The sequence below is a fragment of the Acanthisitta chloris genome, unplaced genomic scaffold (assembly GCF_000695815.1).
Source record: "Acanthisitta chloris isolate BGI_N310 unplaced genomic scaffold, ASM69581v1 scaffold21625, whole genome shotgun sequence".
Taxonomy (NCBI): domain Eukaryota; kingdom Metazoa; phylum Chordata; class Aves; order Passeriformes; family Acanthisittidae; genus Acanthisitta; species Acanthisitta chloris.
In genome coordinates this window covers 83,735-110,470 of record NW_008676112.1, presented here as the reverse complement: position 1 = coordinate 110,470, position 26,736 = coordinate 83,735, and the positions used below count along the sequence as shown (strand labels likewise).

The 26,736-nt window shown below is 42.4% G+C and overlaps 1 protein-coding gene across 1 annotated transcript in view; it reads left to right on the top strand.

Annotated features, from left to right (window-relative positions):
* Positions 1-26,736, top strand: part of NDST4 (N-deacetylase/N-sulfotransferase (heparan glucosaminyl) 4) — a 70,875-nt gene that overhangs the window by 18,429 nt on the left and 25,710 nt on the right. The window contains exons 2-5 of the mRNA XM_009075994.1: positions 9,081-9,168; positions 14,298-14,452; positions 22,217-22,402; positions 23,389-23,517. Coding sequence (XP_009074242.1) covers positions 9,081-9,168; positions 14,298-14,452; positions 22,217-22,402; positions 23,389-23,517 — 558 coding nt within the window. The remainder of the gene's footprint in view (positions 1-9,080; positions 9,169-14,297; positions 14,453-22,216; positions 22,403-23,388; positions 23,518-26,736) is intronic.

Genomic DNA, 26,736 nt, shown 5'->3' with positions numbered 1-26,736 from the left:
CAAGGAGAGACCTGTTTCTGCTCTGTCCTACATTTGGATATTCTGGATATTCCCATTTTTTACTGACAGCAGGAACAGAGAAAACAGTACCTGCTGTGATTTCCTTGTCCCACTCCCCATCCAAAAGCTTTAGGAGCTCTGATTTAAGCATAGAGAGGTGCTCTCTGGAAGCCATTGGATACATCCATCATCACACCAGCACACCCACCTGAAACCTGAAGGACAGGCCTGAATTTTGAACAGATCACCTGTTCCAATCTCTCCTTTATGATTGAATGTGTGCTGGGAGGGAAAAAAAAAAGCTTAATTCCCTACCACAAAGCATACACAGCAGTTAGTTTTCAAGCAGTAAATTTAAAGTAGAAATTTGAGATTGCTGGTAGAGGCTCAGAATTCTGAGATAAATGTCTGTGATGAGAACCTTAAGGAAGTTTTATCTTTATGACAAGTTATCCAAGTAAATGATTTCCAAGGGCAGTAAAGGCACAGAAAACCACTCTGATTAAACCTTAGTAGATCCAAATCCCTAAATTAGAGAAGATAAATAAGGTAGTCTCCATTAGCCCAGCCCTTAAATAATTTATAGCAGCTGAGCACCCACCTATAACAGCTTGGGCTTTCTTTGTGGTTGGTTTGGTTTTCTTAAGGAAGCAATTCTACACCACCAAGAAACAAGAGGAAGACAGACAGTATATACAACTAAACTAAAATGCAGTTGTTAGTGTTAACTTGCCTTTTACTCTTCATTTGTATTGTGCCGAAGAAAGGGAGACATGGATTTCTTTTGGTCATGGCCTAAGCATTACTTGAGAGGAATTGTGAATCCAAGTCCGGGTTTTCCTGTTAGTGCTATACAGCACGATGACTGACACCAATACAGCTTGCTGCGACAGGATCATCATCACTGAACATCAAATTTTTAATAACTTACTATTTTAAACTTGGTGTTGTCCCTTTCCTAGAGGTGGTTGTCCCATTCAATACTTACTTTAGGGTGGTTTTTTTGGTAATTGATCAGAGCTTCGGTGATGGTTCTACCTCTGCCTTTCCTGCCTCTCTCATGCTAGCTCTCCAACAGGATAGCAGATGGACAAACCCCACCAGCCTTGTGGGGCAAGGTGGAGGAAGCATCTCTTCTTTCCACCATGCAGCAGTTGTACTGGCCAAGAAGAAGTCTCATTACAGATAAGGAAGAAGGGGCCATGCCCTTGTGAGGACACTGTACTTGGCTTGTAAACTCATTGACAGAGCAAAACAGTTACCACAGTTTTCCCCTGTGTGGACAGGTGGCCTGGGAGAAGATGGGAGAATCATTCAAATTACTGTAAACACACTTGATCATGTTGTTTGTATCAAGAACTGCACCAAAACTCCTTCATCTCCTGCTGTCAGACTGCCTTCTCCTGATTTCCCTGCCTGAAGAGCCTTTCTTCAAGAGGTTTCTTTGGCTGAAAATGCTTAAGCTTTTGAAAAGTCAGAACTGATAAGAAATAAGCTCTAAAGCCCTTCAGTGGTCTGTGAAAGTGCCACCAGCTCCTATCCCTGCAACCAGCAGGGAGGGACCTTGGCCAGCAGTGGGGCTCATGCCACAAGGAATTACCCTTCTCTGCTTAGTGTTTTTCTCCCCTTCCAGGATTTGTCAGCAGATTTGGTTAGTGTTCCTAAAAAATCCTTCGGAAATGGCAGTGACTGATACCAGAGACCCTCAGTGATTTCCCAGGTAGGCTGTAAATCTTTTCAGGGTGTAACAGTGAGACAGAGCAGCAATCACTGCTGGCAGGTAACCACTGCAGCCATTCCCTGCTCCTGCACAACCAGCAGCAGGTCCTGTGGCTGCTCACAGCTGTGCCTGATGCCTTTGACCTTCCCCAGCCATACAGGGCTGCAGAATTGGAAGCAATTGCATTAACTCATCTGTGTGGTCCTGGTTAACATAAACCTGCTTTTTATTCATGCTCTTTACTTCTCAGTTATGCTTTTTGCCCTGTTGCACTGTGTTGCTCTTCATCTGAGCTTTGTGTTTGCTAGGTGTTCTAAAAGGCCATGAATTCCTTTTTCTCAGAAGAAAGACAGTATAATTGCCATGGACATTTATATACGTATATATATGCAGCCACACGTGTGTGCTTGGTCAAGATGCTCTCACTGCCAGGGTATCTGTGTCACAGTTTTCTTATAATCTCTCTTAGAATACTTAACCCAAAGCCACCTCCTGAGCTCTCAGTGATGTTATTAACCAGCTAGTCATGATTCAATTTGATGCAATATCACCTCATTCATCTCATTCAGCTGGAACTAGCTGAACCTTAACTGAGACAGATTCGGTCCTCTGGGCTGAATTAAATGCAAGTAGAGTCCAGACAGTTTTTTGACTACAGGACAGAGTTACAAAACAGCAGCAAAAGTAGATCTAATACATTGGGTATTCCACTCATAAAGGAAAAATACATCTTTCAGCTTGCAATAGGTGTTTTACACACAAGCACAAAACATCACTTTCTTCTTGCTCCAAATGAACCCACATATCCTCTCAGACCTCACACAAAGGCAGCTAACTCCAGGGAAATGCTGAATAGACTCAAGTAATAGCTCTGTAACAAAGACTAGGTCTGCAGACAGAGCTGGCTGTGTTCAGCCCCATCAGAGAGCTTGCTATTCCTTATTTATACAGTACTTCTCAGAGATAAATACACAACCAAGTGCAGTCCCACCTCTGAGGAAGGCAGGGCAAGGGCCACAGCCCAGTGGTCTGCAGGCAGCACTGGGATTGATAGCATTTGTATGAAGTACTGGGTGAAAATCATCTCAAGAGGAAACAAATCTGTGGGGGTTGGTGGTCACCCATTGATCCAGGTCCTGGTTAACAGCTATTCAGTCAAGTTCAGCACAGTGTGTACAGGGGGAGTGATTGCAAAATCACCTTAAAGACCTGACTAACTTCAACCCCTAAACTCCTTTCAGGCTCTAGCCAGTAAGTCAATAATGTGAATTCTTCCTCATTCCTACACTATGGTGTTATGTGAAGTGGCCTGAAATCCTAACCACACAGAAATCATCAACTTGGCCTCACTAGGTTTGTAAATTCCTCACTGAGTTGTGTTCTAGCAAGTGCAGATACAGCTGTGTTGATTGTCCCCCTTATGACAGAAGTTTGTGCTCCAAACTGAAAGCTGGAACTAAGGAACCTGGAGCCCTGGTCTTGCAGTGACCCTGTCAGTGATATCAGCTTAGACATCACTTGGTTTACTTCATTTTTTCCTGAACCAATGACCAGTCATTTCACACCTTCCTTACAGTCATTACTATGATTATTGCTATTTTGTGATATTGCTATGAATTCCAATTCCATTGGCTTTAAAAATTGCCAAGACCACATCTATAGTCGAGTTTATTTTTCCTCTAGCATAGATTTCAGGGAGGGAACAAGAGCAAAGAGGCAATCAAAGAATCACATCCTGACAGCAGCTGCTTGCAGTAGAAACAAACACTGTTGAAAGTATTCTTCGCTTTTTCTTTCCTCTACAACTTTTCAGCTAGAAGTCAAGGGCAATACTACTACTTTGCAGTCCTCCAACTTTTCAGAGACCACCAGCAAATTGCTGCATGGAACAGCTTGGGAATGAACCTCAGGGCTATAAAGCTGCAAAAGCTTTAAGGACAGATGTTAGGGACAAAAAAAAAAAAAAGAAGAAATTCTTGGTATTAATAACAAGAACGTGTTATAGAAGCCTGAGAAAAATGTCTTGAAATGAGAAAGAATTCTGGTTGGAAGGGATCTCTGGAGCTGATCTAATCTAAGCCTCTGCTCAAAGCAGAGGTAGCATCAAATTTAGATATGTGCAAATATTTACACATATTTGCACTCTACAGTACATAGAAATAAATAGCAATGTGTATACAGTCAGTGTGTGTGTGTGTGTATATATATATATATATTAGGCACACACACTTGAAAGAGAACTAAATCCTGCAGCAGTGGAATCACTATCCAGCACCAGGATCTGTTCCCAAATGAATAATGACTTTGAGTAATGGCAAGTGAGCCCATTTTTGACAAGATTCTCAGTCATATCCCACAGAAGGTGATGGGGCAGTGTAACCTTGGCCATGTACCCCTGGGATGCCACACATTGGCACATCCTCCCACGCCAGAAGCACTTCCTAGAACAAGGCTGTGGAAGTAAAATAACTCAAGATGACAGCAAATTACAGGTACACTGGAAAGCAGGAATATCTGACTTCTCCTCCTTCCCTGGATCTCCTTCCAAACTCAGTGAAGAATGATGTCCTTTCTTATCTGCCCTCCACATGGGGTAGTCCTATGGTAACTTGGGATGATATTTCCTTGGGCAGCTCTCCCTTGTGGACTGACCTCTAGGCTTGGCACTCTGGCACTATGACCACAGAGTTCCTTGCCACAGAGACAGGAACCTCCAAGATTTCACTGATTCCCAAAATCCACATTCACCATATTGCCTCTGGAAGGCCTCAGGAGCTCTAATGAAATGTAGGGCTTTCTGCTCCACATTGGGGTGATGTTGAGTCCTGCAAGTCTTGTGTCTCTCCTAGGCTCCTCCTGATGTTGTCAGGCACAGTCAGTGCTCCTGGGAGTGTCCCTGAGACAGGACTCTGGTTCCCTTTGGCAGAAATAATGCTTGAAGGTGTTACAAGGACATTTTGAGTCTCAGTTTTCAAGCTAAACAATGTCTGTGTTTCAAAAACTGTTAGGATTTTCCTCTAAACCCAGATTTTATGTTTTCACCAGCTGTTCTCAAAGACACTGGTCCTTTACTTCCCAAACGTCCTTCCTGTCTCTAATGCTATTCTAGGATTCTATCAAAGCCAGGTTGGATGAGGCCTTGAGCATCCTGATCTCGTGGGGAGGTGTCCCTGCCCAGGGCAGGGGGTTGGGACTAGATAATATGTAAGGTCTATTCCAACCCCTAAAGTTCTGTGATTCTAATTCCTGCAATGTAAGCAGCTTCTTGAGTAAGAGGCACATGAACCAATGTTTGTTACCCTGCATTTAAGGTGGTGATCAGGCATAAAATGCTAGACAAAGGACAAGGATCTCTATTAATTTCCATCATTAATCCTTTTTTGGTTTACCTAAAGATTTTGTCTTTCCAAACAAAGGGATCCCCAATCTCCTGCCCATGCACCTTCACACACACAAACCCACAGCTGCATGTAGCACCTGTCTGTCTACAAATAGCCCCAATATTGATTGCCTTTGCCTCCCTCCCCCCCCCACAAGAAATATGAGATTCCATTGTGTTGGCTCAATTAATGTGGCATCTGTCCTCTTCACCCTACAAATCATTGCACATGCAAAGAAAGGCTCATGCCTTAGTAGCAGTATTGATCCACACAGACCTTTGGGTTAGGAGCAGAGCCTCTTTAATTACTTTGGCTGACTTTCAGGTTTGGGGTTGTTTTTTATTTAACAATGTCTTGGGAAGACGTGTACCACGTTTTAGTGTTGTTATCACTTAGCTTAGACTTGGAGTTTTGTTCCCTAGGGAAACACCTTCCACCTCAGAATGGCCAGCCCCTGCTTGGCATCAAAATCACAAAAAGCCATTTTTTACCTTCTCTAAGGAGTTGATAACCTCTACACTTTCCTTAGCCAGAGGTGTTTTGACCTTTAATTAAAAGGAAAATTTGTTGTCTTCCATTCAGAAGGCAGCAAATAATGAACTCATTAAAATGAGGTTAGTGTTCAGGCCTTAGAGCAATAAGAGCTGAAGACTCATTAGCAGCTAACAATCCAGAACATAGCACATAAATAAACCTAATATGGCAGAGCAAAATGCCTTGGTGCATTAAATTTGAGCAGAATCAAATGTTTACAGTCAATGATGTCTGGGGCATGAAGTTTTAATGTACTTAATGAAGGAAATCAAATTGCTTCCTATTAGGCATGAAATGTTCCTGCAGAAATTGCCCCAAAAAGTTTATTATGTAAATGAAGGATAGAGTTATAATTAACAAGGACATAGCAGGAAAATATCACTTCTTCCTAATAGATGCACCAATTATGAAGAATAAAGACATGGCAACTTCAAATCTACAAAAGGTAATTATATGGATTAATGTAAGAGGCTGCTGAATGTAAATGCAATATAAAGAAGCAACTGTATCGTGTGGATGTCAGAGAGAAAAGGCTCATTGACAAAGCAAAGAATCAATTAATGAAATGAAACCAGCAAGTTTTGAGAGATTCCAGGCAATTAGGGGATTCTATTTGAAAGAACAGCTTAGATTACCTTAAGAAACCTCACTGATTGCTTAGCCTGGTGTGGGGACATGCCTGTTTGCCCATGTGCAGGTGTGCTCCATGGCCCTTTCCTTGGAGAATGGTAACTATTAAATACTACCCATTTAACTGTCCAAAAACGCACCAGCAGAGTTCCAGCTTTGCTTTACCACAGCCCTAGGAGCTCAACATGGAACGCTGATTGGATTTTCACCTTTCCTCCTCTTGCAGCTCTTTTAAGCCCCATGTCGGTGTGCAGTGGGGACAGGGATGGGACAGGGATGGGACAGGGATCAGTGAGTCCCCTGGGAATGAGGACAGCCAAGGGGAGCTGGGCACAGCCAGAAGGCCCAGGCAGAGTGTGGACTAGCTGTGTTGCACCTGGCCATGGACAGGGAACAGCTTCCCAGCTGTTCACATTCCATAGCTCTTCTCTACCCTGCAGAACCCTTCAGAGTGAAATAAATACCTTCTGCCTCATGTGGAGCCTGTGCAAACCCCAGAAATTCTGCCACTGGGTGCCAAGGATGTACTGCTCCTCCACCCTTTCATTAAAGATAGGGAAAAGAGATCTGAAACACCTAAGCAGAGACTGTTAATGTTAATGATGAGGAAGATGTTACTCCCCTTCCCCCAGACAGACAAGAAGTGACAAACTAAGTTCGAACTGGCTTAGCTGACAAGATCTGCTTAGCATTAAAAAGAGGTGAGGTCATGAAAATGGAGTTTAGCTGCATATGATAAGAATTAATATGCATATATGGAAATAGCAATGGGAAAAAAAAAGTCTTTAGGACCAAGCCAAATCCAGCCTGAGTGACAGATTTGCCCTTTAGCCAGAGAAAAATGCTAGACACACTGCAGGTTACAGGATTTACATCTTAATCCTCACTCTGGGTTTTTAATGAGACCTCCCTGGGCTGGAAGGCTTCTGCCCATCCTGCAGTTCTGTCATCTTATTGAGATGTGAGTGTGAGGAGAACCAGAGAGAAAAACTGAGGTGATATAATGATGTTTGTTTCCTGCACCTCCTTGTGCTGTGTTAAATGATGATAATTTCTCAGGATGTTCTTTCCTCAAAGGAAAATTAAATTGATTTTGCTCAGCCCATCAGTCTTTCTCAACATATATAAAATGCTCTAGATAGCTTGGAAAATTATGTTCTAAAATATAATGACTCAGATTCTATGCTTCTGACTTTAATGGTGTCAATTTAGTGCCAGTTTGTATCAACTGGGGATTTTCCTCAGTGTCTCAGCTAGCAGTGGGGTTGATCTCTGAGGTTTTACATTTTAGTGAACGCTTAGTTGTTATATATTATGTAAATATAGTCCCACATGTGAAATTGTCACAGGATTGAAATAATCAACTTACTAAATGTCTGGCAAGATAGGCTGGAAACCATACTGCTGCCTTAATATTTAATGCTAAAGCACAAGATTTACTGTCATTAAATGACTATTTCCTTCAGCAAGGAGAAGAATTTGCTTGATGACTGGTGTAGCTGATAAACACTTTGTTTTACATCTTCCTCACACCCAATAAATGCTTCTACTTAAAAAATTAAGGCAGATGCACATTGCATGACAATCTTTTGTATCACACACCTCAGCTACTTAAACCTTGGTTTCATCATTTACACTGCACTGGAGATACTGTTGGTTTATAGCCCCAAGTAGAAGTAGTGGTTGTTATCCAATTCAGACCAGTGAGTTGAGCAAAAAAGGTAAAACTATTTTCCTTCAATGCTAAGTGAAATTAGTAATGAGCACACAAAGTGTAATCTTTCCAAATGAAGGACAACACAAGCTGGACTCTGTGTATAAACCACTGTGATCATCTTATCTTTGAACTCTGCAAGAACACGAACATTGTATCAATAGGAATGTTATTAATAGATAACAGGGAAAGTTCTCAAGAGCCACATAATGGAGACATGGAAAATTGGTGGAAATCAAGTTTATAACCCATACAGTACTGGCAAGATCAATGGGGAGATAAATGCACTGCCCAACTCACATGTAGCCTGCCCAAATTCCATGGGCTGGTGACTGGATGCAGACAGGTATCTGTGCACAAGGACCAGCTTTAGGAGCAGTGCAGAGCTGACAATAGGAAATGTAAGTAGCTCACCCAGCTTGAACCATCTGTTCTCTAGTAGCTAGAAATACATCCAAGTAAAAAAAAAAAAAAGGATTGTTCACCAAGACTACATCTATTTCTTCTATTTTTTTTTCCATTTCATTCTAAGTGGGTTTGTCTTTTGCCTGGAGGAGAGAATAGACAGGGATTTAACTTCTGACACAGACACTACTTCTACCATAGGTCAAAGGTTTTGCTCATTCCCACTGAAGCCTGAGTTTGGCATTCAGACAATCCAAACTGTTTCTGCAGGTAAGTAAATCCCAACACCTCTAAACCTGGATGGCAAGTAGCATTCCTAGTTTTACCTAGGGTTTTAAACACAGTTATAACCCAGAGCATGGATGGGTTAGTGATCTAGTATGTTGTTGCCTCTGAATTGGCTAGATCCTAGTCCAGATCACAGTGGAGAGTGTCTTGGGCCAAGCTACAGAACCATCACCTACTTGAGCACTTAGGTACTATCACTTGCATTTCTAGACCAACAAACTGATGGAACAAATTAAGCTCTCTGTAATAGTCCTATGGAAAAAAATAGAATAAGCCCAAAATAAAATGTGAAGCATTTAATAGGATTTTTTTTGGGTATCTCCTCAGTTGGACACAACTTTTAAAATGAGGCTTTCCAAAAATCAATATAAACTTTTCTAAATGCATGTTCATTTCTTATTTATTTCAGGCTTTACTAGAGACTCAAAGTTTACTGCGCACTCAGGTTGCAAATTTTACCTTCAACCTTGGATTTTCAGGAAAATTTTACCATACAGGTAAGAAGGAACTTCCTGCTTTCAGGTAGCTGCAAATAGGTGTAAATAGGTGGCTGAGTTTTAACCTAGCTTTAAACATGCCCTTTTTAAACAACACAGTGACCCAGTGGGAAATACACATGCCATCTCATCCAGTGGCTAATTCAGTGTCCAAAGTGTTAAAGGTACATTATGGATGAGGTTTCACAGGGACACAGAGATGCCCTTGGTGTTTACCTGAAAGATGTGTGGTAGTAAACCTTAGGGTTATAAAGGAGGCAAAGCAGCCGCTGAGATAGCTGTAATTGCACAGGAGACAGGACAGCACAGAAGGCATCCTAAGGTTTTTCCCATATGATTGGTATGATGGAATAGAAGATTGGAAAAATCATGTCTCATAACCTGTGAAGAGGCAGAAGTGTTTGAATGGGATGCACGAGATTGTGTTATGCCCCTGAAGGTAATCTGTCTCAGTGGTCTGCAAATCAGGGGGGACGATGAAAGGAAAACAAGATGGAAAGAAATTTGTACTGCAGCCCTGCTCGTTCCACGCTCTGTGCAGTGACAAGTGCACACTTGCACTGTGTTTCTGGGGAACATTAGGCACTTTTACGTCTCCTCCTCCTGACTCCTTTCTCATTTTTGCTCCATTTCTTCACAGCACAATACCCCATTTTAAACATTTCATCTCCTTTCTTCCTCTTTTGCCTTCTCCTGAACACTTTGCTGCACCTTCATTCAGTCTTCCTTCTGCTATCCCTGAGCCATGCTGCTCCTTTGCTAAGGCAAAAAGATACTCACTGCAAGGGAGAGCCTCCTGTCCTCCTCCTTTGCCAAGCCCATACCCTTCCCACCTTTGAAGACCAGCTCCAAAATCCTCAGTTGTCAGCCCATTCAGCCACATTAAGGTGACACTCAGTGAGGGAAGCTAGGGAAGCTGGGATGCTTATCTGGAGCAGAAGAGGAGGCAGCAAGAAGATGTGAGGGTGAGTTTAAAAGCTAGAAATGATGCAGTCCCAGCTGCCATGGGCCATGAGGCAGCTGTGGAGTAAAGCAAGTCACCCTGGGAGAAGGGGAGATGAAGAAGCCTTTGAGGGATGAGCAGAGAGAAAGCAACCAAAATGATGTATTTCTATCACTGTCACTTTCAAAGTCTAGGCTGTTTTCCCCTTGTGCAAGCACATAATGCTAAGCAACTGCTGCCCAGGAAACCTTAGAGGCTAAAGATACAGGCTGGGGAGCCTGAGAGAAATGAGAGGCAGAGAGAGATGGAATTACTTGCCTGGAGTCATATAACAAGGCAGTGACAGACCTGTGATCAGAGAGCAACTTTGGAGACAGAACTTCAGTGTTCTCCTCACTCCATCTTGCCCTGCCTGTGTAGTTATTCCTTCTGGAGATTAATTGGACACACATGTAATACAGCAAAGCAAACAGAAACAGCCCAAGGCTCTGAGCTGCTCTAAAGCTGGAGGATGCTCAGTTATGGCCATCTACAGAGGAGAGCTGGAATCAGTCATTAGTGTTCACTGCAGAGAAAGATCATTCAGGAGGGATGGAGATGGAGTAAGAGATCATTTATTATACATACTATGACATAGTGCAGCCTTTCTGCAAAACCAGCCTCTGACCTGCCAACCTACTTTTCCTTCCTTCATCCCAACACCCTCAGTGTTGCCACAGGTTTTCTTGCCCAACTCATGCAATGCTAACCAATTTCAGAGTTGCTACTGCCATAGAGAGAGAAAAGGGGAAGTATGCACGTGTGCCCTTCCTCCTAAGGCTCTCAAGGCTCACAGGAATAACACAGAACTGCTCCAGGACTTGAAGCATGTCTGTGCTCCATTAAGGAGCTGCATCTGTAGTGAACACTTCATTTACAGGTTGCTGATGGGGTTTTGTCACCTCAGCTTCGTGGAAAGGCTTCAAAGTATTCTCCATGCAATACACACTTTATTGACTCATTATAAATAAACCATGGAAAGGTATCCTTTAATTACTGTAAATGTGGCTTGTTTACCCAGAGAGGCTTTTAGTATCAGACACTCAATGTGTTTTATTAGCACACAGCAACTGCTGTGCCTTATTGACTTCCTTAAATGGGTGATTCTGCTCTCCTTTTCGAAACTTGCATCATTTGAAAACTACAGGAGGGAGATGAGTGTGGGGACATGTTGGCAGATTAAACAGTTATCCATTTCCATCACAAGATGCTGCTGACATCTGTGCTACAATAGCTGACACATCAGCTCACCACCACCCCCTCTGTGGCACTGCTGAACTCTGCACTCAAGAGGTAACACCATTAACAAAAAAAATAAGTGGATCCTATTAGTTATGCAGTTTTAGCAAAGACTTTCTACTTGCTCATACTGTGGCTATGAAAATTAAGATGCTCTCAGGATATACCTTTAAGATTTACAAGAGCATCGATAGCAAATTCCAAGGCAGCTTCAGTTTGGAACTCAGATCTCTAACTTATGGTTACTCTTTTCAAACATGGGATTCATTATTATGCACAAACTTTGAGTTATTACCTGTACAAAATGCATCTCAAAGCAGACGTATGTCCATCTCCTTGATTACAGGTCTACTGCATTTGTCAGATTTCACATTAAAATGAAGAAAGTTACATAAAGAACATCGATTGTACAAGAAATTAACAGCTAAAAATCCCTTGTTTTGCCTAATCAGGGATTGAGCAAAAGTATTCAAAACATTATAAGCATTCACCAAATGCTCCATTAAAACTTTGCATGAGATTTCGTGGAAGTAACACCAAAGAGTTCATAAAACCAAACAACACTTTTCCAAGGCTTGCAGAGAAAATGAACCTCAAAAGCAATGCCACTACCACAAGCTAAACTTCCATTCTTTGTGCCTCAGCTCTACCACTACAGGATGGGGTTGGTTTTCTTTAAACTGAAAAGTGGTGTGTATCATCTTGTTGGATTTTTGGTACAGTAAAAGAAGTGCCACATTTGATTAGCTGTATATCTAAATTTACAAAGAAACAGGATTTTAAAATGTAGCTTTTAATAATGAAATGTTTTCATGAACCTACTCCACTTCAAGCATTAATAAGACACTTGGACCTAAATCTTCTGTCAGCTGATTGTAGTCCTTTATACATTTCAAATATCAACTTCTTTCTTCTTCATCCCTTACTTGTAGCTTATCAAAGAGACCTTCAATTGCTTCACAAACTCCATTTTTGCTCTCCCCTGTTCAATGCTGAAAGCCTGTGTTAGGTTTCTTCCCTTGGGGCCTGCAAGTGCTCCACATTTCCCAGCAAACAAGACAGCAGCCCTTCAACAAGTGCAGGATGCACAGGTTTTGAGGGAAGGAGTAGCCACCAGTCCTTTGTTTTCAATAAGAAATAACCTAGTAAACAAGGTTGTTTTCTTTTTCCAGCCACACTCCCTTCAGCAAGGGCAACTTCCCTAGAGTGCTGCAAAGAGGGGAGCAAAGGGGTTCAGCAACTCTGGGAGAGAGTTTCAAAGCAATGCTCTCCCTGTGGAGTGGCATTCTTCAAACCCCACTGCAGAAGTGAGAAATCAAAGTAAAAGCTGAAGTGCACATACCCAACGGCCATCTCTGATGTTCCTGCCAAGGAAACAATGACATCCATGGAGCATTTCCTTTCATTAAAAGCCTTGTAAGAAGAGAGGATCTCTATGTTTGCATCACTAGGCTGATTTTGGCAATTATTTCGTTGGCTGGATCGAAATAAAAGCATTTAAATGGCAAAGGAACAGGAAGGGAAGCTGCTAGTACATAGAATATTGGGGAGTAATTTGAGGGTGAAGCTCCTGGAATGTCACTTTGCCTTTGCAGTTCAGGCAGGCACAGCAGACACGTCTGCAGATGGTGGGAGCAGCAGTGCATCATATCTCAACTGGAAGGTTTCCTTTGTTACAACCACACATGCTCCCTTCTGCCTGGAGCAGATACTCCACTCACACAGGAGGTTTTATTGCTTTTACTTCAAGATGAGATCTGGCCAAAAGCAAATGCTGAACCCTAGGAAACATTTGGAAGCCCTTTGCCATAACAGTTTCATGGCTGAAACTATCACAAACTTGCTTCACACTTTACCAGAAATTATCAGATTTCAATTAACCAAGGCTAATAAAGAGGTAGCTGCAAGGAGGATAGAAGGCTGGCATTGAAAACATTTCCTTTTTATCTGTATGTTGCCTGTATTGAGAGTATTTTGTACTTAACAGTGACATCATTATCAGGACAAAATAGAAAATAACTACTACATGCCAAACCTTTTCTTCTTTAATACTGATTGAACATCATCTTTTGTCCAGCTTTGAAAACACCTGGCAACCAGCATGAATATTCCTGACACTGTTTTGTTCCATTCAATCCAAGTGTCAGGTCATGGTGATGACAAGATAGTGTGGTATTAAAACAACTAGAGAAAATGTGGTTTGTTGGGCTTTTAAGATCATATACACTAAAAAATACCTTCCTGTTTTATATTTATAGACAAAGGGAATATTAAATCAACAGTAACTGATAATGTATTAGCCAACAACTCCATATTCTCATCCAGAGACCAACTTAACATCACTAAAATGTTATCAAGCATTGGCACAGGCTGCCCAGGGCAGTGGTGGAGTCACCATTCCTGGAGGGATTAAAAGGATGTGTAGATGGGGCACCTGGGGATATGGTTAGTGGAGGCCTTGTCAGTGCTGAGGGGATGGTTGGACTCCATGACCTTAAAGGTCTTTTCCAACCTGAATGATTCCATATCTCTGGCACACAGTGCTCTGATGCCACCTTGGTCCTGGCACAGTGTCTGCCAGGACCAAAGCAGGTGGCTGCAAGTCCATCCAGTCTCCACCTTCATGGGGAGACTGAACTTCTAAACACTCCTAGTGCATTTCATAGCATAATAATGAGCCCTCAGAAACTAATTCTTGTTAGTAATCCTGTCAATTAACGCCATGCCAGGAACAGAATGGGATAGCTCTCACCCATGGCAGTTCCCCTCACTCGTGTGCTATGGTAGAGCCTGTCCCCAGCAGTGACACACTCAGGCCACCAGGCTTCATAGCAGCCTCTTCTGTGTTTAAAAGCCAATTTTCTGCTGTTGCTTTTCTGTTACCTGTTTTTTCTCACTTTCTACCCAGGGACTGAGGAGGAGGATGAGGGCGATGATCTGCTGTTGAGGTCTGTGGATGAGTTCTGGTGGTTTCCCCACATGTGGAGTCACATGCAGCCTCACCTCTTCCACAACGAGTCCTCACTGGTGGAGCAGATGATCCTCAACAAAGAATTTGCAATAGTGAGTAACATTTCCCAAAGATTCACTAGGATACCTTCACTATCATAGATGTTTTTTGTTTATCTCTGTGATACCTATATATTCAAATGGACAGGCAAACCAAGGCAGCAAGGTTAGAAATTCAACCCAAAAAGAACCTTTTAGTGACTCAAACCTGGGCTGAATTTTGTCTTTGCCCTCTTCACTGGCACAGTTCTCTGGAGAAGCAGCAGCCTTTCACCCAAGCATCCTTGCAAGAGCAAGGATTCAGAATCAGTGCAAACTCAACAGGTATCAGCTGAACTTTTAAGCTTTAGGAGGAGTTTGTACACGTTACCACCTCCCTAAAGTCTGGCACAAACATCTTCAATAGGGGAGGGAGAAGGCTGCAGTGAACCCTCCACGTTGTGTATAGTTTGGGAGAGATCTTGACTCTAATGAAGCAAATAAGTGAAGCTTCTGGATTGCACTGTGGGGTTTTCTAGATGACCTGCTTGAAAATGGGCTTTTTACATAGCTAACCTGTTGCTAATGTTGATAGATAATGCTGTTTCATTTTTCTCACGTGTGCTGTTAACTTCTAAGAGCCATCCTCTGCATTGCCCAGAGCTCCCAGTACCTGTGCTATTTGCAGTCCTTTCAGATTAATTGCACTGCCTTATTGAGCATGACAAAGAAAACCTGAGATTGCAAATGCTCCTTTGGATAAGACACTGTGTGGTCTTCAAGGAGACACAGAAATGCCAAGCAACCAGGGCCACTCAGATGAGCAGAGTGACACAGTGGGGCCTTCTCAGCTGCTTTGGGAAGAGAAATCCTAGCTCTTCCCAGCTCCCACAGCCTCCCCTTCCTCCCACGAGCCAAAGCACATCAGGGAAAATGCAGAGGCAGATGCCTCAACAAACAGTTGGAAGCAATTTATTCCCTTGTTTATGAAAATATTTTCCTGACAGCCTTTAAAGAAAATTCATTAAAAATGGCTTAACTGTTTAGTCCTCTTGCCAGACTTTCCCCCTTCCCATCTCCTGCTTGGCACAGAGGCATTTTAGATCACTTCTTTTCCTTTCTACAGTTCTGCTTCGCTGTCAGCCTCACTCCTGGCACTGCCTGTTCATACCTTTTGTGTAGCCTGGCCCAGAGACCCAAATAGAGTTGAGATTTTAAATGCAAAAGTCAGCTTTTAAATAACTCATATCTCAAAAATACACAGTCTCTTCAACTCGAAACCCGTGGGGAAATTCTCCTAATACTTTCAGGAAACATGAGGTCCTCTAGGTCAAACCACCTTTAGGAGTAAAATCTATAGCATATAGCCTGCAAACAGAGCTGGTAATGGAATCTGTTTGTAACTTCAGCTCCAGAAAGATAAAGGCTGTGTCTGTCTCATCACTGAAGGGTAGAGACTCCTTAGGGTGCCTATGAATAAGGAGCTGATGTCAGTGAAAGGCTGCTGTTATTACAGTTTTATTTCCTGCTAACATTTGGACAGGGGTTGAACCAACCTCTTGACCTTGGATCTATATGAGTTGTACAATTTACTTATGAGAACATTTCTTCTCAAAAGGCTTCCTGTGAAATTCTCTCTGTGGGAGAAATTTATCTTCCTGGTATGACAGCCTTCCTGATAGCTATCAGAGAGGGCCCAGCCAAGACTTCAGAGCAGTTTGATTCCTCCTCTGCTCTCTTATCCTCAGTATCTTGTCTTATTTGGGAAAGAAACTCTGTTGTACAGCTACACTTTAAATCCCCCACATGCAAGCAAACCTCTTTTCATTATTCTTTGACCTCACAATGTGGACTCAAAGTTAAATTACAGATCTGAAATAAATCATGGAAAATTTGCTTTATGTTACACATGTCGTGTTTGCTGTCTAATGTCTTTATTTAGCATCATACCCAGGGGAACAGATTGATGCTGATGCCATTTTCTCTTGCATTTCTCATTTACTGACCACATCTCCCCACCTCCTGTTTTAGCTGCAGGTAGAGATGACACTTGGGGTCAGTTTCTGCAAGGAAAGCTGCCATAATTATTTGCAAGTATGATCACATGAATTCTTCACCTAATGTACTATTTCTTTGTTCCCATGGGTAAAGAGGTAACAGCATCTTCAGGAAGGGAGAGCACATCATTATATCCAAGAACAACAGTCAGGGTTACTTAAGATCTCAAATAACACACAAAAAAAATCTGTTTATTAAGACCTGTTGGCTTCTCATGACTTGATTATTTCAGGAGAACGTTAACATGGATCACACTGTCAGGAAACCTGCACCCAGCTCCCATCACACCCATTTCTCCATACAAGAGACTATCAGGCTTGGGATTGATGTTGCCCCCTGAAGGAAAAGGTTTCCTGAAAGAAACGTCCTTGTCTTAAGTGGTGTGGATTAAGTCAAGCTTAGTGAACACAAGTCAGTGCACCTGGATCAGTATTTCATGGCTATTATCACCAGGAGCTCTAAATATACATAGGCATAATTTTACTGGTGCTTGTATTTACACTGTGTGCATAATCTTTGGTGTACAGGAGCTCAAGCACACAGACAGGCAAGGAACACAGGCAAGAAATGCAGGTGTTGCAGCTGCAGGTAAAGAAAAGACTTGGTTGTGCTTTACCTGGCTATATCCATACCTTGGAAAGGTGCTTTGTAAAATGGGAGCTTACAATTGCAGGGCCTCAAACAACTGTGTCACAAAGCACATGTAGAAATCTGATATCTGAACAGCCTTGTACACATACAACTAATTGCTAATTAGGTATCTAATTGCCTTGATTTCTGGGCAGATATGGATACCTCTGTGTATCTGGAACTTTGTAAAATCAACAGCCTTAAAAGGATTCCCTTCCACATGCACTGCTTGTGAAGCAGGAGATGCCTTCAGCCAGAGGTTGAAATATAACCAGATGGTTCTATTTCATGTGTTGCTGAGATATTCATCATTTCTGCTGTTTCATGCCTAGCTGGGGAGAGGCAGAGACTTTCCCACATCTTGCAGAAAGGTTATTGCCCCACTGCTCTGGATCTGGCAGTCAGCATGGCAAGTTTTGACTGGCAAGACCCTTGCCACCATCAATAGCCCCATTCCCACAGCCCTCACTGCCAGACCTCTTCTCAAGCACTCACAACACTCTCAGCCTCAGAGGAACATGAGCCAGAGATTTTAAGTGTGATTAAATTGCAGATTACCCAGAGCTTTGCTATTCCAATGTTGTCTTATTGACTAAAACACAGACGGTGTGCTCCAGAGGCTGGCTAAGGAAATGGCAAACTACCCTTATTTTGATTATCAGTTGGGTTTGACTTGTTCATGTTTTGTGGGTTGGTTTGTTTTATCTTATCATAGAATCCCAAAACCCCTTAAAGACACTAATGGATAAAGCCTAGGATTAAACTTGGCAAACTGATAATACCTCAAGTATTATTCTCCTTATTTTTATGCAAGGCAGTGGATGTACAAAGAGGTAAACAAATTGCTCAGACAGAAGTCTCTGATAGCATATATTCAAAAAATAAAGCTAACCAAGTTTTCGCTGCCATCAGTAACAAGATATTCCTCTTCTCCCTTTTGTACATCTTTATCTTGCAAAGCCAAGTGGAATGCATTTAATCCAAAGCCTGTAGCTCTTTATTTTATCCCTTGATTTGTTTGCTCAGTGATTATCTTCTGTGCTCTTTTGAGAGCACACGTGCCCAAAGCTCGGTAGAGACAGGGCAGAAACTCTCATTGACTGTAAAAGGTAGCTGTGATCTGATATGAAGAAGAGAGAAACATAGGAAACAAACAAATCAATTCAGAACCTGTCTAGTAACACCCCTTGGCTTCCATCTCCTGTTTATTAACCAGCTGCAGATGCACATTAGCACTTCCTCTGCCTAAAACTTTTGAGCTGCTCAAACCACAAAGAAACCAAGAGCTTTTAATACACCAATTAAATACCAAGAAGACGAAGCTCAGTGACCATACATCAAAGGCAAAGTAGCTATATGTGATGAAAAGTGTCTAATTTGCCCCATTATTAATATCTGTACTTAATGTTGGGAAGGAGAGATGCTCACTAGAGATTGCCTCTAAAAATGGTCTGTAAATGGTCTGAATGTACAGAATAACATCATCCTGGGCAGGCAGGATGGGATTGATTCTGCCTAACATTAAGGTTCCCCCGAAATAGTCATTTACTCTATCATCTACTGCCAGGCAAAGTCAAAAGGTTTGGCCAACTTATCTGAGGTTATATTTAACTTATTCATCTAATAAAAGTCTTCACACCTGCACTTCGACTGTGTGAAAAGATCTACAGTAGACATCAAATTTAATACCTTAAAATAAAAGCTTTCTTATTCTCTCTCTGACAAAGGCCAATACTGGATATTTCTGTAAAACAAATCACCAGTCAGTGATCTTTAAAATCACTTGTTTTATAACAGCTTTGGGTTTTGTTTCATTTTATTTCTTACTGCATTTTAACAAGGATGTGTAATATTTGGAGCAATCAAAAGCTATTGGACAAGATCCTGCTAATATAAGTAGTCTCTCTCAGATACAGTGCTTTTTATTTGAACTTCCATCATCTGCTTACAGGAAAACTGCCATAGGAATGCAAACTGACTTGTTGAGAGTATAACTCCCTCTGGAGAGCAGAGTTCATCCTGCGTCCCCTGCCCTGCCCTTAGCGGAGGGTTCCACAGATGCAGGATAAGCACACACAGCACATGCTGACTCATGGCAAACACAGCTCGTCTCTGCACAAACAGGAAGGTCAGAGGAGGTGAGGACATTCAAACAAACTCTCCCTTGCTGGAGCAAAGCTGATAATTGAGCGAGATAAGCAGCCTTGGCAGATTGCTCCAGCCTTTCAGATCCCCTGTAGGAGCACCTGTCTGACACATGGTTTGCAGGTAAGGTAGCTTTGGAGGGTGCAGGGATGAGCCAGGATGCACTGGCAGGACTGAGTTTCTCATTCCCATTGCTCTGTCTTGGAGGCACCGGCATGAGCATGAGGCAGGGACTCCCTGGGGTCAGTCACCGCCAGATGTGGGCACCAGAGGGAGAGTTATTTTGGGCTGGCATCAGCCTGAGCCACATACTATGTGCTCCTTAGTGCCTGGAGGACTCGGGGTGTGTTCCTGGAGAGCATCCTCTGGGCTGGTCTAACCCTTAAAACACAGCAAGTCCCTTGCTCCCAGACTGATCCATGATGCACACCAATGCCTGGGAAGCAGCAACAACTCAAGGAATTCCCTGTACAACTTCTTGAATCATCTTCCCCCATCTCACAGCTTGTAACAGCCCTTCTCCTTCAATGCTGAACTCATCGTAGACACTGCTGCAGCTTCAGCTTACACTGCCATTTAAATCAGAATTCAAAGTCTCTTCGTGCACAAGTGAAACAAGAACACGAATTTAATATTGCCAAAGCTAATTGCTCTGTGGTCCCAGCTGAAATGTGCAAAGGAATGGAATGTGCCAAAAAGGTCCAGAAATTTTCCAGACTAGACAAGTGAACAAATTTTGAAATGAAAAAACCCCAATGTAATTCTTGAATGTAAAAACAAGGAAATTGCTCCATAGAATAGATAAGAAAATACACTCACTAGAGATCTCTCTCATTGCTTAGACACAAATTATACTCCTCCTTCAACACATTAGTTTTCAATCCCAAACTAAGTTTAACAACAAAATGAGAGGAAAAGAAGAAAACAGAAAAACAGGAATCACTAAAAGAGGACACACAATATTTAATTTGTCAAAGTAAACTGAAAATAGAACTGACCAAAGGGAATATGATTATTTATTAGCTCTTTCTTCTCAAAGCCACGTTGGGTAGCCTAGTTGCTGACATGCATTTGTGTGATGAACTCTGCAGAGAGCAGGTTTTATTCAGGGGCTGATTTGCTTTGCATCTTGAGAACCCCTGCAGAGCTGCCTCACTTCATTTGTGAATGGTGAGATGGTAATCTGCCATTCTGTTGCCATGGCAATACCAGCATCAAATACCAAGTGGATAAACAGGATCTTAGGCATATTCCTCCAGATCCCTACTTTGGGCCATGCCATTCAGAGCTGTGTACCTTAGCTAGCTCAGGACACATTTACCTTGCACTTCCATTTCTGTGTACTCCCTAGCACAGATTTGGTGATTCAAGTTCATACTGAATATTTAAGTTAGGAGTTTGACAGTGTGAGCACCACAGACCACTCAGGCAGGGTAATAAATGGGCAGATTTTAAGCAATCTTTAGATATGGATTTTTACTTTATACATGTTCATGGCCAAAATAATAGAGAACAGAGTGATTTAACTTTTCCTGTTATAGACCTATCCCTCATTTCACCCTTAGACTGGCTCATGCCTCTCAAATAGGTAACAGCATTAAGAAGCTGAAATGGCATTTTGTTCTCAGTAAATCACAAAATAGAAAGTTTGGGTTTCTCTTTTACAAGATCAGTAAGTAACCTAAGATCCTGACTAATAAGGAATGGAGAATTTTAAGTGGTTGCATTATGAGATGTAGGAACAAGTGTTCCCTGCAGATTTAACTCAATTTTTGTCAATGAATCAAACCCTTTCCTTTGTTAAGTACTTGAAGATGCCCAGCAGAACCTGCTGTTCCTGGAATTAAAGCAATCAATGGATAATGTGGGCAAGAGGAAGGACAAAACCACCACAAAATAATTATCTCATATTTTAGCCATTTCCCCTCTGCACATTAGTTTTATAGGAATAGGAAAGAGCTGATATATCCTGTAGTGCTGGGAGTAAAATGAGTTCAGGAAACACTTGGGGTGTGGGAAGGGATCTGAGAGACACAGCAGTCAGACACCTTTGCAACCTGGAGATGCCATGGGAGAGCTGAAGAGGCTTTTACTGGTCCTCCTGGAAGTGAACTTTGGCAGGAGAAGAGGCAGTGTACAGCCTTTATTTTGGCCAATATTTTTGCTCTCTTTTAAATACATCCCAGTCTAGAGGTGAGGTTATCAGGCCTCAGCATCAGATGAGAATGAGATTTTCAGGCTGCCCACACTAATGGGATTGGGAGCAGGAAAAAAGGCAGGACAGAATTAGGAGCCAAGGGAACATGCCCATCACACCTGCAGTTAAGCTTCTTCCTTAATTCCTTCTGCCTGCACATTAACTACCTCATTGTGCAATCAGAAGATATTTTCAAGATAACTCATAGATTATATTCATGAAAATGCACATACTTCCACACAGAAATGGAGCTAAACATAAATATTTATGAAAGGAAAAATAGTCCAGCTTTTTTTTTCTACTATCTTAATACCATGGAAAAGAATAAGCAGATTCAGAAGCTATGAGGAATATTGATTTATGAAACCAGGAAGGAATCTTGCCCTTATTCCAGAAATAGGAATAAAAACTTTATGTATATCACTGCAATTATTTTTTCTCTATATGTTTACTGCTGTGACACTGTTTGATAGCTTAGTAAATAAAGAGCCATTGTTTACTGGATCCTCTTTAAAGAGGACCAAACAGGTAGGATGCATGTTAAAACAGAGGAAATATGGAATGACCAGGAAGCATAGAATAGACTGGCAACAGTAACATCACATAATCCAAGAGGATTGTTTACCACCCAGCAGTTATCAAACTGTAATTCCCAGTACCTCTCATCTCTTAGCTTGTGTTACAGACAGTGGGTACAAGTCTAAGGACAACAGCTCCTCCAACACCTCTGCCTGCAGGGAAAAGCAGCTTGGAACAATTCCATGTTGTCTTTGTGTTCCTGACCCTCTCTCCCTCCCTGTGTGTTGCAGGAGCATGGCATCCCGACCGGCATGGGGTATGCAGTGGCTCCACACCATTCTGGGGTGTACCCAGTGCACATGCAGCTGTATGAGGCCTGGAAGAAGGTGTGGCGCATCCGAGTGACCAGCACAGAAGAGTACCCACACCTGAAGCCTGCACGGTACAGACGGGGCTTCATCCACAATGGCATCATGGTACACTGCATTTCCATGCTTCATAGCAATAGTGCCTTGAGCAGCTCCCAACTCAGCTAGTTTTTACTAAATGCTGCAAGTTTTCCAGCCAGCATTAAAATTCCCTGTGATGGAGGATTTGTAAGGGTGCCAAAATAGTGCATTTGCTGTGCAGCTAGTTCTAAAGAGAAAAACTCACACCAACTCAGGCAACTGCAAATTTAATCCTCAGCAACTCAATGCACTTGTAGTCCCATCAACTATCAACAGAGTTAGAGATGCACACTTTGAAATTCATTAAACTGCCTAAGACCTGTGTTTGCAGCTCTGGTTCATCTTTATGCATGAAAGGATTAGAAATCCATCACCTGGGAAGGTGAGCAGGTATAAGTAATCTCCTCCAGCAACTATGACACTTCTCCAAGGCTGAGGTTTCAGCTTGGCTTCTGAAATTCCCAGAGCCAGAGACTGGGACACGTGCCTGACTCTTCCAGACCCTTTTATGTGGGTAAGAAGAGAGGAGGCTCCACACATTCACCTAAAAGTGCACAAAGGGCAGGACAATGTATAAAAAAAGTACATAAAAATATATAAAATGATTTCTTCTGTCCTACCAAGCAGCTGCAGCACTAGAGAGAGGTGAAACACAAAGACTGAGAATGCTTAAGTGAAGTTCTAAGTCCCAGGATGGTTTCTTGTCCTAGCTGACCTCAATATTGCCTGTGCATACCAAGTGAAAACTGTGATCCCCAAAACAAGGCAGAAGGAGTGTCTCAAAACCAAGTTCCTGCACAGAGTCCAATTCCTACTGGAATAGGCTCAAATCCAGCTGTGTATATACACACGTGACCAAATGCTGTGTTGAATGCAGGTTTTGTTTGTTGTTTTAACTGAGAAAAAAAGTCAAACCATTAAACTAAGGGAGACAAAAGTCCTTCCCCAGATCAGTTATGTCTCTGCATGGATAAGGCAATACCTGTAAGCTGCTGCTGTTCTTCTGTTCTCAGGTGCTCCCTCGACAGACCTGTGGCCTTTTCACCCATACCATTTTTTACAAGGAATATCCTGGAGGTCCTCAGGAGCTGGACAAAAGTATCCGAGGAGGGGAACTCTTTCTCACCATTCTCCTGAATCCCGTAGGTACCTTCCTTTGCTGTTTTATGGACACACTGACTAACAGGGAGGAGGGAGGAAGCAAAGGAGATCAGTTGCCTTGGATCTTCTTTGGGAGATAAAGATCAGGATCACTTGCTCAGAGGTAACAAGAAGTTTAAGAACAAAGGAGAAAAATGTCTTTTGCCAATTTCTAACTATGACTGCACGCAGCAAGTTCCTGGAAAATGCATTAATTTCAGTTCCATAATGTTTCCCAACCTGAAGCTGAGTCCCTGTGAGGAACCAGTGAGGGCAGAATAAAACTTGAGATCTTATTGCTCTTCCTCTTTTCCATAAGCTTAGCTCCTCCTGATGTAGCTCAATGGAAACCCCAGGGCTCAGGCCTGATACCATTCCTCCACCACTGGCTCTTAAAAGTAGGTTTTGTGCAGCTAAGAAACTCCCCAAGCAGAACATACCTTCCTAATGAACATTTCTGCTTTGCTCAGTGCTGCATTTCTTGTTCTCTGTCAACATTACATGAACCATGAACTGTATATAATATATCTACGTGTGCACATAGAAACCACCTACACATGTACGTGGTGGAATCAAGTGTCACAGGCTTCAAGAATGATTTGCAGAGCTACCACACAATTTTGTCTCTAAACTGACAAAGTGGTCTGAACTGTGCAGACACATACATGACAACACAGGTAGGTATGATTTCCAAGGATCGAGGAGTAAAGCTCCCTGACTCCAAACACAATATTCCCAAGTCACAGCACTCTTGCCTGTGGACAAGTCTGGTTCTACTTAAGGCAACAGCCTAGAGGTGCTAGGAAGAAGGAAAAGAACAAAAATACCCCCATAAATCAATTATTTCCCTGCCATTGTCCTCCCTTCTCCTTCCACCCCACCAAGCTGTACTAGTCACAAGATAAATGCCTCATGTCTTGCCAGGTGGCCTCATTTTCAGTGGGTTTAAATTGCAGTACTCATTGACTCCTCTGCAGAGTTAAAGAAGCTCCAAGTGGAGCTGACTCTCAAATCCAGGTCACTTCTATTTAGAGATCTAAATATAGATTTTGGTATTATACAATGAGATGCTTGTGGGTGAAAGTTTTGGCTGGGGAGCTAAGTTAGTGTCCCAGTCAGATTCAGTGGGCTTAAGGAAATGGGACATTTCTATTAGGGATTTTTCTGTACCACACAGTGACACCTAATTTGAGAATAAAATCTATCCCTGTTCTTCATCCTGTCTCTCCATTACCTGCAGCTCTCTCAGCCTGCCTTTTCTTCCCATGGTTTCCTGAACTGTAGCTTGGAATTTACCCTTAGCTTTATCATACTTTGATCAATACCTGAGCATTTTTCACTTATCTGAAGATTTCCCCAGGTTTGGGCAATGCAGCAACCTGAGGATGTTCTTACTCCATGAGTGATGCCTAGAATAGCCCAAATTCCTCAGCAAATCACCATGTCCAAGCTATGTTCCTATAACTTGACAGCGCAATAGGCATTGTTGGGTGATATTTGACAAGGACAGACTTTCTATACTGCTCATGTTTGCTTTTCCCCTGCCACTTTTATGAAAGGGAAGACCTTGCTTTTACTCAGTGCAAGAGAAAACATAGTGTTTGAGTGGTTAATTGGAAAAAGTTCACAAATTATTATCCAAAATCTATGGTACCTTCTGAAAAGGATCCATAATGTGCCTGTTCCACCTGCCAAGTGCAAATCCAGCTGAATGAAAAAGATATGCTTAGAATGTGATGTGTTCTCCAAACTGGCAGCAGTACACCCTGGAATATCAACAAGAGACTTCCCATCTTGCATCCTAGCAGCTTTTCACACACCTCCACTCTTTAATAAGCTTCCTTGGTGTTTGGGTATCCATCCAAGCAATTCAGGGCTTTACCATGAGCAGTACAGCATAAACCAATGTGTGTGGTCTCCAAAAGGACTATGGAAAACAACTGTCTGCAAGGTAAAGGCTTTTCCAAAACCTTTTTTATGAGGTGTCTTCTTGATCATTAAGTAGGCTACAAGTTACAAGAAGGTTTCTGAGTCTGTTTCTTTGCCTGTCTTGCTTCTGTCGGGCTTTTTTTGTTCCCTTTGCCAGGTCTGACATTGGAATGTGTTTGTAGATGAGCCTAATCGCTGGGCAACAATTCCAAGTTAGATGTGGTATATAACTACGTTTTGGCTTTAGATTCTTTGAAGTCTAAATGCTTTGCTTAACAAAACAAACCAACTCACAAATACTTGCTGATATACTTGTCAAACCAAAACTACAAAGAGCTGTGCAGTTCAGTGACACCTTCCCAAACAGCTGTGCTAAGGGCTGGGCCCACACACACACAGCACAAGTGTGTGTTCCTCCTGGCTTCCCTTCTGGAGGCAGCTACTTGTCTTCCTGCAAACCAAACCCCTGTACTTGGCTTTTGAGGATAGTTTACTTCAGGGACTATTCCCAAAAGCCATTCCAGACAAGGATGCACAGTTTGGCCCCTCTTTTCCTTCACCATCCAGCAGCAGATTGCTTGCCCCATCTTCCTAGTCCTACAGCTGCTCCTTTAGACCAACCAGTACCAAACATTAATGGGAGACCTGGGCACAGTTCAGTATAGGTACAGTTATTTTGAGGCAAGGCTTCCAGAAGTGAAAAGCCATAATTTACACTCCAGCAAACAGAATTATTACAGGTTTCCCACTCACACTCCAATACAGTGTTTTTCAGGCTGTTTCAAATTTTGGAACTAATCGCAGTGCCTTGATTAAAATCAGCACAGCATCACCACCTCTGCTGTGGATTACAGCTATTTAGCTGTCTAACACCAAACTAAATCAGCTGTTTCTGGCCTTCTCACTCAACGTGTCAGGGGCAAAGAAACAGAAACCTGGGAGTCAGTGAGTAAGTGGTAACACGAGGTGTTCTGAAGAGAGACAAATGCATAAGAAGTGGATGAATAAGCTTTAGCATGAAGATGAGCCCAAGCACAACAGAACCAAAGGCAACACCAGCTTCCAGCAGGACTTTTCAAACTTAACAGCCACTGACATAGTGCTCTCTCTGCACTTGCATCAATACACTGAACAGGTCAATCACGTCTAACTGGAGCAGCCCCCAACAGAGTTAAAACCCAAGTCATAGTCATGGTTCTTGTCACTGCATGGGCATGGCATCTGCTACAGCCCTGCTTTATGCAGGAAAATCCTCTCCTGGATGAGGCAGCCCACGATTTCCAGGCACAAAG